This window comes from Corticium candelabrum, chromosome 11 (assembly GCF_963422355.1).
Source record: "Corticium candelabrum chromosome 11, ooCorCand1.1, whole genome shotgun sequence".
NCBI classification, from domain to species: Eukaryota; Metazoa; Porifera; class Homoscleromorpha; order Homosclerophorida; family Plakinidae; genus Corticium; species Corticium candelabrum.
This window is the reverse complement of record NC_085095.1, coordinates 8,280,316-8,292,655: the sequence shown is the minus strand read 5'-3', so window position 1 is coordinate 8,292,655 and position 12,340 is coordinate 8,280,316. Positions and strand designations below refer to the sequence as shown.

The following is a 12,340-nucleotide window of genomic DNA, read 5'->3' as shown; positions in this document are numbered from 1 at the left end:
CGTAAATAGATAAGACAACCAGAGGCCACTGTTGACCAGGAACGACGATTTAGTTTGCTTCTTGTATGAATTGATGCCAATGTATATGTATGCATTATTTAGGTTTCTAATATAGAGCTATAAGCCTTACTTCTTGCTGTCTTTCGCATCTTTGATGATGAATGAATGAAATTAAGAGCTAAGATGGATGCAACTGGTAAGAAAACTAAGCTTTTGATATGGGGTAGTCTATCGTGATAAATGAATGTTTGTATGAGGTTTTCACTCCGTTGAGAGAAGATTTAAAGCGCTGAATAGCTTCACAGCACCGGCCTCTCGTTCTCGCCTTCATTCACCGACAAGCAGCGACAGAACGACAGACGGATTTGCGAATCAAGGTGGATTAAAACAGTTTTAATTGTATGAGGCAAGAGGCTGTGAAACGAGGCAAACGGTGTTTGTGTCAGGTGTTCTAGCAGACACACCGCAAGTTGCCATAGTTAGTCCGGGCATGCGCAAGCTTGAAGAGAGTAGGTTTTGTGTACTAACTATACCGTATGAAATAATGAATAATCACTTATCACATTAATAATCTTATTTGGTATCCGGCAAGTAGAACTTGGAGTGCATGGCCATGAATGTTTGTCTCTAGAGTCTGTATATACATGTTTGAAGTAGATATATCTAGTCTACTTGATCTCAACTTGGTAGACACTGTTGGCAAATCGATTGAACTCTTAATATAATTGGTCAATATTCTCCAGTTTGACCCTGTCATGTCTACCAGTCTATACCATGAAAGAAGAAAATTTTGCGGGGCAAAAGAACATCATTATTAGTGCGGAATTAATTTGTGCGCTCACAGGCCTGACCCAACTACTAACTATAATATATTTACAGTATAATTACAGCAAGAAAACCCTAATGTGCGAAATGTAATTGTGCGAGGAGCTGCGATTGCAAGAAGTATAGCAACAATTTTTTCCTTGCAAAATTTTCTTCTTTTAGGGTATCTAGAAACTAATGTTTGTTAGAAAGATTACTTGTAATGTTGTGAATTTTTGGTTTTACATTGTAGCCATTGGCTATTTACTAGGAAATTAACTGCCCAAATAAAATCTTCAACATTTATTAACTTTCTAAAGGACCGGCCGGCTTAAATAAAGACATACAGTAAGTTGCTTAGATGCATCCCTTGTTGTTCATAGTTATTTCATGGTCTTATTATTAATTAATTCCAAAAGTATAGGCATGGTAATGACATGAGATGATGAATAGTGTGATTCCATCAATTGTTTTACGTTGTATGATTAGTTGGTGATTTCTCTTGTGACCAATCTTTCAGGAATGAACTTGGTGCAGCCTGTAGATGATGTGCCCGTGACACCAGATAGTGTTGGTAGTCCACTGGGAAGTTTGTCACTCAAAGAAAAAGCAAAGTGGGAGCCACTACTTCGATCCAAAGACGAACTGCTGCAACAAAAGGACTTGATTATTGCAAGGTGAGCTAAGACTGTTCGTCTATTGTCTGTGTTTGTTGCGTACAAACCCAAATACTTTATTTATTTATTTTTAATTTTTTTTATTTATTTATTTATTTATTTATTCTTTATTTTTTATTTTTTTATTTATATATTTATTTTATTTATTTATTTATTTATTTATTTATTTATTTATTTATTTATTTTAACACTATTTACAATGCAATCAATTTTAACAGCAATAGTAATTTTTGTTTGACAGGCAACGGAAAGTAATTGAGAGATTGCAACTTGAAAGTCAAGAAATGGAAAGTCAGTTAAACAGAGCTTACATGGCAGCTTCACAGGATGACATGTTGACGATACAGTTGCAGGCAAGACTGCTAATATTGTTCCATATTTTTAAGTTGTGGTATACTTACTCATGGCTTAGTATGCTCCTGATTCGTAAACTTAAGCTACCCTCACAGAGATGTTATACATGATATATTATAGAAGCCACTTAGAGATATGTAATGTGATCATGACATGAAAACACATGTTTAGTGTGTGATGCTTCTATTGTGTTTGAATCTATCTATGCAAGGTTTACAAAATCACTAAAAGAGGTGACAACAACTTGTTTATGCGGACATTTTATGCTTCGTGTGATTTGTGTACTTTCAAGTTAGTAAAGTATTAATTAATGATAGACGGTGTTATTATTAGTTTTTGTATGCATGTGTACAGACTGCTGAGTGCTTCTTATATATAGAGAATCAACAAATGATCTGACATGAAAGCTAGAACTAACTGATCTGCATAGCTTTTCATAGAAACACTGTTGTGTTTGAAGAAATCCTGAAACCATTAATCTGTGTTTAGGAGCATCAGTGTGAGCTGGCATCTCTGAAAGCTAGTCTATCCGATGTCCATTTGGGAAGAAAGCGAGATGTACGAGAACTGCACAGAAAACTGGGGTACAAATATATCGCTAATTTCTTATTTTTGTGTGCTGTGCTTGTCTGTGCCTGTTGTGTGAATCTATTATTGGTTCAGTATACCAATCCTTTCTTGTTCAGTTGCTTGTTGTTTCTGTTTATTTCTTACTTCTGTACTTGGCATTAGAGAAGCTGAACATGAGTATGAGAAATTGAAGCAAGTCTTAGAAACCACAAGTCAATCTATGTCAACTGACATTGCCGCATTGAGAAGCAGTGTACAATTCTATGTACACATTTGTTATTTTTCAAGCAGTGATCAGTTCTTTTCTTGTTTATTGTTTCATCTAGTTGAAGGAGAAAGAAGAAGCTTTCGAGTCCATGGCAACTTCCAACCAACAAATGTCAATTTCATTGAAAGAAGCAGAGTAAACAACATACGTAATCAATTTTGCTAGCAATTTGTGTGTGTGTGTGTGTGTGTGTGTGTGTGTGTGTGTGTGTGTGTGTGTGTGTGTGTGTGTGTGTTAATTGTGTTGTGTTGTGTTGTATATAGTGTAGTCACTGTAGTGTATTGTAGTGTATTTCTCATTTGCACTAGAGATATGCACAGTCGATATCAGTCTTACGTCTCCCAGCTTCCAACTGCAGAAGAACATGAAAGGATAAAACAAGAGATATCTATCTTATATTTTACCTAGTCATCTTTTTTTTGTTATGGTTTTTATCTACTTCCTTAACAGCAGAGCATGTTGTAAGATTGGGATCACAGTGTGAGAACTTGCAGCAAATTATCATTCGACAGGAAGCAGATCTCAAACATTCTGAATGCCAGCAAGCTGCAAGGGTAGGGTTTAGCTAATTAGGATAGTATTTTAGAGCATACGTTGTAAGTGACAGTAAATAACAAGCAGCTATAGTGGTCTCTCAGTGCTCTTACAGGTAATAGTCTCATGCTAGCTGTGCTGAGTAACTTTTATGGAATTGTAAGTTTGCTGACAATGCCTAGCTATAACACTCCAAAAAGTCTGGCATTTCCCCTTATCAAGATTTATCACAGGTTTAACCGATCACTAAAGAAACTTTGCTGCCAGACACTGGTGTTTAACAACAATACCATACACATAAGTACCAGTAGATTAATTGTTTACTGCTGTAGGGAGAAATGTACTTTGCAAGAACTTTGAATAGCATGATTTGAACCAGTTGTTCATCAGAGCTATGTAGCATGCTTCTTTTGTGTTGATCTTGTTAGGAAACAGAACAACAAAAGTTGCAGAAGCAGGTTGATGCTCTTTTGGCACACAGGTGGTGCAGCTTTGAAGGACTGTGCTTCATTGATGCAACTAAATGTATATGTGTATTGGTAGGAGGAGTAGAAGCAGTAATGAAATGCTGGGAAACGTTCATGATTTAGAGGAAATTGCTGAATGTTCTACAATTGAAGCAGAACGAGATCACTTACTGAAGGTATAGTAAAAATCCATTGTTGTTAGACTCGCTTGCCTTTATGTGTTCTCTGTATTGAAGGTATTTCTACATATGATTTGCATTTGTTTATATCTAATTGTACCTTTGTCTGTCTAATATGTTTGCCTTTGTATTTTGTGCTTTCTTGTACAGTACATGTGTGTGTGTCTGTGTCTGTGTCTGTCTGTCTGTCTGTCTGTGTGTTTGTGTCTGTGTGTGTGTGTGTGTGTGTGTGTGTGTGTGTGTGTGTGTGTGTGTGTGTGTGTGTTTGTGTACATGGAGTAATCTATCGTTTGATCTCAAGTAAGTTATCTTTTTGTCATAAAGTAAATCGTGTTTGAGTTATCGTCACCTTTTGTCCAGGCACTTCAAGACACTAAAACAAAAAGTAAGCTGCACATTGAAGATATGAAGCAGCGATTCAAAGAAAGGTATACAGAAGCTACCAATATGCTAAAATCACAACTACAGAAGATTTTCCAGCAGTGCAAGAGTTTGGAACAAAGATTGCAACAGGAAGAAGTAATACTGCATGTCATGGTCTTGGTCTCGTTCTAAGTCAAAAGCAACCACATTTGTGTAGGATACTGTAACAGCATTGAGAACCTCACTAGCAACAGCTGAAGAGGAACTGGTTAAGACGAAGGCTACATTAAGAACAGTATGTTCAGGTAGTAGGAAGCCACACCATTCACCATTGCTATTTGGCTCTGCCTTGGTTGTGAGGCTTGATTTATGAACCTTCAAAACACTTTCACCAGACTGTGAACAAAATGACATGTCAACATTTGGATGGGATGGTCTGATCACAAATGGACAAAAATGTCAACACACACACACACACACACACACACACACACACACACACACACACACACACACACACACACACACACACACACACACACACACACACACACACACACACACACACACACACACCATTACCACTCTATTGTTACTACACATTGGTCATGAGTTGTTTAATTAAACTTTAGCTTACGGACAACAACCAGGAACTTCTTGACAAGACTTTGACCTTGCAAGATCAACTAACGCTGGTAATGATTATACATGAATTAGTGTTCACTTTGTTGCTACTCATTTGATGTTAGCGCACAAGTCATGCTGATGACTGTGCACGTGATCTCCAGTCTGCAGCAATGAAATTGCAATCACTAATGAAGTCCTCTATACAAGATTTGAGAGATCTTGTTAACTGTGGAATGGAGGTTGCAGATGGACGGGACCCCAATCTAAATATGCTGCTAGGAACAGACATGCGTAAGTGAAAGCAGTAAATTAGGATCTTTCTGCTGCAATGATTCTGTAGTTTCAGGATCATTACCAAGTGAGAGTCATCTGTTAGAAGAATCTGATCCTATTACTGGGGTCCAGATGTTGATTGGCACCGTTGACCATTTGCAGCGAGACATCGAATCACTAAGAACTTATATTAGAGATGCTTATGCAGAGCGAATGGGCAGAACAGCAGTGTGTGCTGTGCAGTAGCATGTCGATATGGTAGATGAAAAGAGCTTGAAATGTGACTTTACTTACTATTCAAAAGCAGTGAATTGGAAGTATCTATAAGTACAGTACTGCAGACAGAAATTTTGTGAGCTTGCATGGTGTACCAGTCACTACTCAGGGAGGCCGGGCTTCCTAGATGATCTCTAGTCTTGTTTACGTACAAATCCCCCCTCCGCTTATTTTGTATATCCCGTCGAAGGCAAATGAAAATGTAACCGAGTGTCCCGTTTCGAAAAATCCCGTTCAGAAATATATATCCGGACAGCAACAACTTGGAAGTTACGTACTCACCCGGATAATCTCCCCTAGATACATCAAGTAACGTAATTTCGACAGTCCCATCGGACGTAGTCACTTCGAAGACGTTGCTGCCGTTGCGGGGATCAGGTGTATCGAACGTGGCAGCAATTCGACCAGCGTACTGTACACACAGGCGAAATAGTATTTTTCAAAGACCCGGATATACCTACTACTGTAGTATCTTGCCTTTCCGACGTCGCCGGTAATAAACGATAGGCTCCACGCGTACCGTACGACGTCGGGACGAGCATTTTCAATTCGGTGGAGATACGATATGCCGTTCCAGAGAAATTCGTACGCGAGTGGAGGTACCAGGGTACGATGGGCAGGACCGCTCTGTCCCGGGAAATCCGGAAGGGCGACGACAGCTTCACTTGCGACCTTCGTCGTTTCGGCGTGCGCGAGCAAACTTCGGTGGAAATTACACTCGCTGTCTTGGAGAAACGCTCTTACAGACAGATAGACATGCTATCTCTCTAATGCGCTCCACGTTGGAGAGGGTTGTGCTTCGAGGCTGAGCGCATGTGCGCATGCGATGGGCAAGAAAAACAAGAGGTATCGAAGACAGCAACAAAATACGCAGAAGCAATCTGCTGGTCGTGACAGCGATCATGAAAATAGTGGTAATAAAATAAAATGCAACTGTTCTTTGCTGTTTCCGCTAGCGCTCGTTGTAGGAGGCAAAATTTTTGTAAATTGTAACGTTCTTGTATACAAAGCTGGTGAACGTGTTTACGAACTGTGTAGGGAAGCATTGCCCTCATGTTTGTAATGCCGTCAAGTTAAAGAACATCAAGAAACTGAAGAAAGAGAATGAGATTAGAAATTGTGTGGTGCGCGTCTTCTGAAGACGTGATTCAAGAGGCGGTTGTTTTTTCAACGTGCATTGTAGGACTGTCAGAGGGATTTTAGTCAAAGTCAAGCTACAGGGTCAGATGATACAGATGATGTCAACGTGGAAGATAGCGTTACCGTAAGTTAATTAATTAATTAATTAATTAATGGAGAGCTGATTTATAATTTCTGTACGTGTTTATGTTAATAAAAGTAATATTCTAGGGTTTTGAGCTGTAGAATGTTTCTCTAATTTGTAAGTTTTCTAAAAGTTGTTTTCAATCTAGCAGCTATGGAAACACAGAAGAGAAAATGCTTGGCTGCCAGCTATAGAATTCATTGACATACTTGATAATTGATTTTTGACAAATCACTAAGCACTTGTTGTCTAGTAAATATTCTTTCATTGTCTGTTGTGGTTATGAGAATGACCAAGCCAAAGACTGCTGGTTTATTGTGCTGATAGGTTGTTCTCTGCAACTGAAAATTTACTACAAACATTTAGCTTTTAGGTGGTGTAAGAACATTCTTGCATGCATGGGCTTAGTGATCTTTCACTTCTTGCTAAAGCCTGATTAGGCAAAGTATGATTTATAGGTGGCTTATATGTTTATCATGCAGATATGTTGTTGTAATACATTGAGCCAGTGTATACCAGTAGACGTTTGAAAAGAGAAGCAGCTATTTTACTGAGTCATTTTGAAATTCTGTGTTATTGCTACTTACTTGTCAAATGATTACATGTTTCTTGTAGGTCAGTAACAATGAAGATGAGCTATGTATTTGCTTGCAATGTTGTAACTTGGTATGAACGAGTAGCCTTTGAATTGTGTTTGGTGAATTGATTTAATGATTTTATAGGGCTGTTCAAGGAGTTCTATTAAGCAACACGCATTAAAGCATGCTGCTAACTCCAAAGCACATTGCATTGCTGTCAATATTGCAACTTGGCAAGTTTGGTTAGTGCAGTTGAACAACAGGTTTTTAGAATTTGTGGTCTAGTTGTTTTTGTCTACTAGGTGCTATGAATGTGATGATGATGTTTTGCCTAATGCATCTAGTCAGTTGCATGCTTGTATTACGCATCTTCGAAAGATGCTTGTGTCTAAGAAGGGCAAGTGACTTCCATGTTAGTTCTAGCTGTGCCTAAGTTGAAGATCTGTATTGGTAGATGCCGGTTCAGCATTAGGAATTAAAAGAAGCCATGAATGTGAAGATGAAGTTGTTACTTTTAGTGCAATGGACATGTCTGTTAGGGTAGCTAGCACACTCAAATGCCCGTTTGCATTGCTCTAATGGATATTTATATTTACATGAAGGGTCTTGGGAATCTTGGAAATACCTGCTTCTTTAATGCCGTCATGCAAGTGAGTAATAATAATATATACTAGATAGACATACTTGACACAGGAGCAACACTGTGATACTAACTGATGATTTGATTACTATTTTGGGTTACACACACTTAATTGTGACTGCATCAATATAATAGTTTGCTACAACATCATTTGTGTGCATGGGGTCTAGGAGCTGTATTAATGTGGAGGTACAGTTGTTATGTAATAGGCTAATTAGACTCAAGTTTAGTAGATGTTATCAGTCAAGTGATTTACTCATACTGCATTTACTCATACTGCAGTTCTGGCTACGTCTACTGTAGATAGTCTTTGATAATATTTGGTGTACAATTACTCATACTGCAGTTCTGTCTATGTCTATTGTAGATAGTCTTTGATAATATTTGGTGTACAATTACTCATACTGCAGTTCTGTCTATGTCTGCTCAAGATAGTCTTTGATAATATTTGGTGCACAATTTAATATAGTTTGCATTTTTACTGAAGTTGGTTGGATTAACCGCAACTTCTGAGTCATCATCTGCTGCTGTAGCAAACTGGTGATTAAGAAATGCTTACATTTTGATGTTGCTTTTGCTAAGTATTTAACACGCATTTAACTTTGGCTACCAGAAATTAACTTTATAGGTTTCACAGAGTGTAGATGCAAAAGTTTGCATGTACTCAAACTGTTTTGGATTTCTTAACAGCAGTTTGCATTGCATTTGTCGCTGAACGGTACGTGGATTTGAGATGATTAGATGTAGTTTTAGTTGTTGTGAGTTACTTAAAGTTATGCGTTTCTCTTTCTTTATCTTACGAGTAGCTTTTCCAGTAATGACTCTGTAATTAGTTGCTAGTAATTCTTATTTTCAATTTTCTTGGCTGTTTCATGAGCTCAGTTATCAGGGACTTGCTCAGCCATCTTTTTTAATATTGATTTTGTATTTTTTCTTAATTTTGCAATGTGCATCTACTTGCTGATGTTATGACATACATCTACTTGCTGATGTTATGGCATACATACCTCCGCCTAGATTATGTTTTCAAATGTATTGCTTGCACATGCAGATATCACATAATGCACTCCAGAGTGTGACCGTAATGAGGTAATGACACCTTCTGGAAATGTGTGGTTCATAACATCTTGTATTAAAACGAAGCCTTTATTTTATTGTTCATTACCTAACATGTTTTGTTTAATTAATTAGGACTTCATTTATTTAAACAGGTTCATTAAAATTTGCAATTAATTTCATAATGTTGGTGTTTAGAATCTTCTTCAGACTCCTCTTCTTTTGTTGTGTTTATCAGAAGATGCACTGCAAGCTCCACATGTGTTGAATCCACCTGAACTGGTTAGTTATGATAAATCAGATTATCTTCTTTTGTCATGATTGCAGCTCAGTGGTGCTTGTACATTTATACAAACAGCCACCACTCACTGTTCAGCGTTGCAAGGAAGCAGGCTCCCTAACGTTAGCTTTACAGCAGTTTTTTGTCCATATGGCATCCAGCACACGTGGAGTTGTAAGCCCAAAGCAGCTATTTGCTGAAGTTTGTAGGAAGTAACTTAAATTCTTTTGATAGGTTTACATTATACAAATGAGAGAGTTAATGTTTCTGTTTATAGAGCAGCACGTTTTCGTGGTTTTCAGCAGCAAGACAGTCAGGAGTTGCTGAGGTATCTTTTAGATGTGATGAAGACAGAAGAGATTCGAGTAGGTTTATTTAATCGCAGCTGCATGGGTATGTGGATGTCAGGAATTATTTGCATGGCAGCGCATCAAGTTGGGAATCCTAGAGTGCTTTGGATCTAAAGAGAAGAAAAGGATTGATGGAATGGAGGAGGAAACTAAGCAAAAGATTCGAAGTATTTTTACATTTAAGAAATTTGTGTTGTATTGATGCAGTTGATACACTAGAGGTTGTATTTACTATTTTCTAGCATATGGTCGTTGTGCAACTCGAACGTTTGTAGACAGTGTGTTTGGGGGTGAGCTGGCAAGTACAGTGGTTTGTCAGCAGTGTAATGACGTGTCTGTGGTGTACGAGTCTTTTCTTGATTTGTCGCTGTCGTTACAACACGAGTCTGTAAGACAGTCGAGCCAATGCTTATGCAGCTTTGTATCAGTTGTTTGTATATTTAGGTTCCTGTGGCTGTTTTGCCGAAGAAGGGTGGTAAGAGAGGCGTCCAGGCTGCTGCTGCTGCTGCATTATTTCAAGGTGGTAACTCACAGGCAAATGCGGTTTCTAAACATAAGCACAAGCAGATGGCAAAGAAGAAAAGGAAGGTAAGCTGTAAGGTTGTGCAGATGCATGTATAACGTACTCTTGACTGGCTGGTATAGAATGCAAAAAAGAAAAACTTTCAGAAAGTGAAAATGAATGTGGCATCACAGTCTGATCAAGGAGCAGACGAATCAGGCAGTAGTAGAGACCAGACCAGTCACATTATTGTTACTAATATGTATGAAAACAATGAACAGTTGCAGTCACAAGATATTGATGTCAAGCACACCTTTACTGAACTGCAAAATGTCAATGATTTTACTAACCAAGGAGATTGCATGACAGTACAGTCTGTAGGAGGACAACAAGATGCAGGTGACAGAGACCAAATAACAGATGGTGATCTAATGAAACCATCTGAAGATGATGGAGAATGTCAATGTGTTGTCAAATCAAAGACAACTGAATTGCATGATGCAGCAGCAAGTATTACTGATGGCAATGTTGAGTGTGTTTCACCTAAACTAGAGCAGTCTAGCGATACAGACCTTTGCTGCAGTTTTGAAATATTACAAATTCAAGATAAAGTTAATGGAATGATACAGAATGCTGAGAAAATGTTGCAACAGGGATGTAAAGTTACCGAAACAACAACTGAGGGGAAAGAAAATGTAATGTCAAACAGCTACGATAGTATTGATCTACTTTCAGTCCAGGAAATGGCATGTGAAGATGACAACAGAACATTGAGTGCCAAAACAGTCACTGAAAATGGTTTTGCAAGACAAAGAAACATAGATATCATTGATCAATTTCAAATTAATACTCTAGAGTCCAGTATTTCAACCACTGGTGCAGCTGATGAATTAGAGGGTCTTGCTAATGCTGACAAAGTAGATGATAGTGGTCACTATGAAAGTAAAGGCAATGTTGTGCACAACACCAAGCAACTGAATCTTGGTATGCAGATTAGTCAACGGGCAGAAACAGCTGTTTCTGATGCTAATGATGCTATTACAGAAGTTTTATGTTCAAAACTGTTGACTGGAACACTTGCTCCTCCGTATTTACCCAAACATGGAGAATTGTCTGTTCAAGCTTGTTTGGCTCGGTTCAGCTCTACAGAGGTATTAGACGGCATGAACAAGTTTAGCTGTAATCAGTGCACAAAGCTTGCTTTAAAGAAACAACAGACTGTTACAGTTGGTGAAGACAACAGCAGTAAATTTGTTCACTTGGAGCCAGATGAAGAAAATGATAACATCGATGACAAAAACACCATATCATCAATGGAAAACAGTGATGGTTTGTTGTTGCTGAGCATATGCATTCATTCACTTGCTCTTGCAATCCTGTTTGCTTGTTCGTGTTGGCCTGCTTAATCAGTCTGATTGCTCTCTTAAGTTATGACCCGTCTGTTGTCTGTTCTTGTTATTTTTCACAGCATGTTTATTTGATTTTGTATGTAGATTGTTGTGAGAGCAGTGATAGTGGCATGAGTGAAAATCAAGGTGATAGACATGAATCTGAAACACCAGCAAAGTCACCATTGGAAACAAAGCCCACAATGCCTCCTGTGTACACAGTTGCTACGAAACAACTGCTTCTTCATCGTCTTCCACCAGTGCTTACTCTTCATTTGAAACGTTTTCAACAGGTCAGGTATGGTCTCCAAAAGATCACAGAAGCTGTGCTTTTTCCATTTATTCTAGACTTGGCACCTTTCTGCACTGGCAGTTGCAAGGTTTCTGTGCAACAAACGTAAATTTTGCTGCTGCATTGTGATTGTAAATGTTTGTGTATGTGCATGTAGACTCCAGCCAATGAAGAAGGTCGTATTCTGTACTCTTTGTATGGTATTGTGGAACATGTTGGAACATTACGAAGTGGTCATTATACCGCATATGTTAAACTTCGTTCATCACCATGCCAACTGAATCATAAACAAGATATTCCAGAATTAAATGAAGTTGTGGTTGAAAGCAAGGCTGTGGCAACTGGCACAGAAAGTAATTGGTATCATATCAGTGACTCCAAAGTTAGTTGTGTGAGTGAAGACCGAGTTAGGTCAAGTCAAGCTTACATTCTTTTTTATGAAAGACTGAATTAACCTTGAGGTTTCTAATGAAGTTATTGATTAGTTGTCGAATGACTAAATGACTAGCTGAATAAGATTTGTCTGATTGGTTGCATATTGCAAAGCTCTTTCTAATTGCAGTGCATGAGCATAAAGTGGTAAGTTAGTGGTGAGATG

At 38.2% G+C, this 12,340-nt stretch overlaps 2 protein-coding genes across 8 annotated transcripts; both read left to right on the top strand.

The window, feature by feature from the left end:
• Window positions 1-3: 3 nt before the first annotated feature.
• LOC134187496 (centrosomal protein of 85 kDa-like) lies at window positions 4-5,464 on the top strand. Of its 5 annotated transcripts, XM_062655633.1 has the most exons (18): window positions 5-40; window positions 104-196; window positions 258-377; window positions 447-509; window positions 1,325-1,481; window positions 1,723-1,834; window positions 2,325-2,419; window positions 2,568-2,658; window positions 2,732-2,808; window positions 2,982-3,057; window positions 3,132-3,227; window positions 3,636-3,688; window positions 3,751-3,850; window positions 4,214-4,372; window positions 4,434-4,511; window positions 4,849-4,911; window positions 4,966-5,134; window positions 5,184-5,464. In XM_062655633.1, the coding sequence occupies exons 2-18, from the start codon at window positions 166-168 to the stop codon at window positions 5,360-5,362; spliced, it is 1,719 nt and encodes a 572-aa protein (XP_062511617.1). In that variant the 5' UTR covers window positions 5-40; window positions 104-165; the 3' UTR covers window positions 5,363-5,464. The 5 variants fall into 5 exon arrangements, 4 of the variants coding, with proteins under 4 accessions (XP_062511618.1, XP_062511616.1, XP_062511619.1 ...); XM_062655634.1 differs by having other exon boundaries at window positions 4-196; window positions 5,190-5,464; XM_062655632.1 differs by having other exon boundaries at window positions 4-196.
• A 748-nt stretch (window positions 5,465-6,212) lies between these two features.
• Window positions 6,213-12,283, top strand: LOC134187473 (ubiquitin carboxyl-terminal hydrolase 16-like). 3 transcript variants are annotated; one of them, XM_062655592.1, is made up of 18 exons: window positions 6,213-6,306; window positions 6,431-6,516; window positions 6,576-6,656; window positions 7,272-7,322; window positions 7,379-7,476; window positions 7,537-7,631; window positions 7,689-7,774; window positions 7,837-7,884; window positions 9,129-9,212; window positions 9,289-9,422; window positions 9,488-9,575; window positions 9,637-9,727; window positions 9,803-9,948; window positions 10,005-10,148; window positions 10,206-11,046; window positions 11,107-11,391; window positions 11,556-11,830; window positions 11,900-12,283. In XM_062655592.1, exons 1-18 carry the CDS (start codon window positions 6,219-6,221, stop codon window positions 12,194-12,196), a joined length of 3,018 nt encoding a protein of 1,005 aa, XP_062511576.1. In that variant the 5' UTR covers window positions 6,213-6,218; the 3' UTR covers window positions 12,197-12,283. The 3 variants fall into 3 exon arrangements, with proteins under 3 accessions (XP_062511576.1, XP_062511575.1, XP_062511577.1); XM_062655591.1 differs by having other exon boundaries at window positions 10,206-11,391; XM_062655593.1 differs by lacking the exons at window positions 6,213-6,306; window positions 6,431-6,516; window positions 7,689-7,774; window positions 7,837-7,884 and having other exon boundaries at window positions 6,584-6,656; window positions 7,537-7,646; window positions 10,206-11,391.
• Window positions 12,284-12,340: the final 57 nt, after the last annotated feature.